Below are 2,761 nucleotides of genomic sequence, written 5' to 3'. Positions count from 1 at the left end.
CATAGGAGGGAGGCAAAACCTGACCTGCGAGTGAGATATGATGACCAAAATACGCTTATATTTTGACAACTCCTCTTCCAGCCACACACAGGCATCTAAATCCAAGTGATTGGGTAGGTTCATCAAGGAGCAAAATATGTGGCTTGACAAACAGAGCACGAGCAAGAGCAATTCTCATTCGCCATCCTCCAGAGAAATCTTTGCAAGCCTTCTCCATCATGGCATGGGTAAAGCCAAGACCATGAAGAATATAGGCAGCCTTTGCCTGGGCTGTATCGGCTCCAATTTCATCCAAACGGTCATAGACATCCATGAGTTGTTCCTGAGACTCTGTAGATTCAAAGAAAAATGTATCAGACTAGAAATATTTGCATTAATAAATGAATTATGGCTATCAAAGGGGAGAGTGGTGGCATCTACAAATTCACTGATCTTAATCATAAAAAAATTGCACAATGCTGGGTATGTAATTAATCTTCTTAAATTAGTAAAGACCAATGAGTATTAAGATGCTATTTAGCTGAAAAGGGGCCTTTTTCATTAATAATTTTTAAACAATCAGGAAGATAAACTGAAAATTAAAAGGGAGTACATAAAGAGAGTATATGTTCCATGAATAATGCAAAATGAAAATCTCCACATAAACCCAAAGTGCAATTAATAAAACATCCCCATACTTCATCAATCATTTGTTGCCAAGCCTGTTCCCGAGGTTCACTGCTTGTGATATATATCAAGTAACGTTAAATAAAAATCTACTTTACCGTCATCTCCACTCATCGCCAACTCTTCAGCCAAACTCTCCAAGCGTATTCTCTCTTCATCAACCTCCATAACACACTGAAGTGCAGTCTTGTCTGATGCTGGCATTTCTCTTACTAAGTGGAAGATGTCAAGGTGATCTTGAATAGGCACCTCCCTATTTGCTATTGTTGCTAGCAGAGTGGACTTGCCACAACCATTTTCTCCAATTAGTCCATATCTGTAAACATATTAGTGATCAGACTAATATAACAATTAACCTTGTAATATACAGCATAGTCTACATACTTATCTAACTGTAAAAATCCTTAAATCAATCAAAAAAATTTCAAACATTTTATTAAACATAACTCATATATATTAAACATAAATCAGAGGTTTCCAAAATCACCTTCGTCCACAATTCAACTCAAGCTTGGTGTCCTGCAGCATCTCTGAACCATGGAAAGTGATGGAAAAGTTGTCAATCTTTACATCCCGAGCACGTGAGTGGATACCCAGGACACCAGTGCATGATCGTGCTTGAGCAGCAATCTTCATGTCTTCTTCAAGACGGCGGCAAAGCAGTTCTGTTCAAAAGAAAAGGAAGGAAGTGTATGAAAGTCACCAGGATTAAAAATGTAATACAGTATAAATGGTAAATATTACAAAACTGATTGAATAATTTGTAAAATATGGTCAAATCTACTTAATCCAAAATAAATTACCTTCTGCGCTTAGGTTCTCTGCTGCCTCAGAGTTGCCATTTGTCATGGGTGTGGTTTCTCTTGAATTTTTCTTGGAGTTGTTTGCAGATCCATTGACTTGGGGCTATAACAACAAATCACTAAGTTACTAAAATGAATTAGGATACAAAATGATTTGTACGGGAAAAGTAGAATTCTGATTACTTTCTATTAGATATAATAAAAGAAGTATTTTCAAAGAGTAAACAAAGACTGAAACCTTTGTCTATTTGTTATCCACAATAGACACGACACACGGATGAAAATATACAAGACCTAATGCTTCGATTAGATGTTTTTAGTCACCAAGGCATCTTAGACTGCACTGGATTTTGCAAAACAATGTTTGTAAATAAATTTTCCTTATATACCATATATTTTTCAAATCATACTATGTAGTTGCATCAAGGTTACAAGGTTACCAACAAACCAGACCCCTGAAGTTGTACTGTATGGCTAACCAATTTCTTTGACTTACTAGCTGCTGTTCTAATTCGTACAGGAAAATATGATTTCTAATACGCCAAATTCATCCTTCCAACAAGTAATTCCAGAAAATATCTTTCATTTGAAAGTAAGATAATGACAGGTCATATAAATAGCTATTTCCATATATAATGAAAATTAAGGCAATCCTATTAAGCCGAATCCATTAAAAAATGATTAAATAAAACAAATCCAAAGGGTGCTGATGGGCCAAATCCCTCTGGAAATAGAGAATTCGGCAAAAATTTAATTGATATTCCTAGACCAACAACCCTTCTAAGCCAGTGGTAAAAAATGGTTTCTGACTGACTGAACCAATCACAAAATGAGACTCCAGTTTATCGCCATGATGTCACAACAGTAGTAATTAAATCAGAATTTTGTGCTAGCTAACCTTCATTCTTTTGTGATGAGTAATGAACTTATCTAATACATGTTTTTGGAAAAAACTTGAGGTGGGAAAGTAACCCAAATTCCTAGCTATTTAATGTGGCAATGTAGCATCAGTTTACCAGTCAATTTTTGTAAAGGTTCTCATGGGAGAAAGGTGTCAGATCATTCAAAAATCAGTGTGTAAATATTAGCTAGACCCTACTATCACCAAATGATGGAAATTTCCAAGTTATTTAACTATTACAAATTTGTAAAATAACTAAATACTGCAAAAGAAAAAAAGTAGATGCTTTTGCTATCCCACAAAGTCCAATTAAATTTGGATTAAATTCTAGGTTCCAACCTTTAGATAATTTCTAGCAATGACTATAGGTAGCATTTAGTAGGTAAAGTTG

General features: G+C 35.1%; 1 protein-coding gene across 1 annotated transcript in view; it reads right to left on the bottom strand.

Annotated features, from left to right (window-relative positions):
* Positions 1 to 2,761, bottom strand: part of LOC119589267 (ATP-binding cassette sub-family F member 2-like) — a gene marked incomplete in the record, with an annotated part of 10,709 nt that overhangs the window by 4,556 nt on the left and 3,392 nt on the right. The window contains 5 exon segments of the mRNA XM_037937886.1: positions 25 to 111; positions 113 to 330; positions 765 to 982; positions 1,154 to 1,331; positions 1,470 to 1,572. Coding sequence (XP_037793814.1) covers positions 25 to 111; positions 113 to 330; positions 765 to 982; positions 1,154 to 1,331; positions 1,470 to 1,572 — 804 coding nt within the window.

Source organism: Penaeus monodon, chromosome 25 (genome assembly GCF_015228065.2).
Source record: "Penaeus monodon isolate SGIC_2016 chromosome 25, NSTDA_Pmon_1, whole genome shotgun sequence".
Lineage (NCBI taxonomy): Eukaryota > Metazoa > Arthropoda > Malacostraca > Decapoda > Penaeidae > Penaeus > Penaeus monodon.
This window is presented reverse-complemented; position numbering and strand designations above follow the sequence as displayed.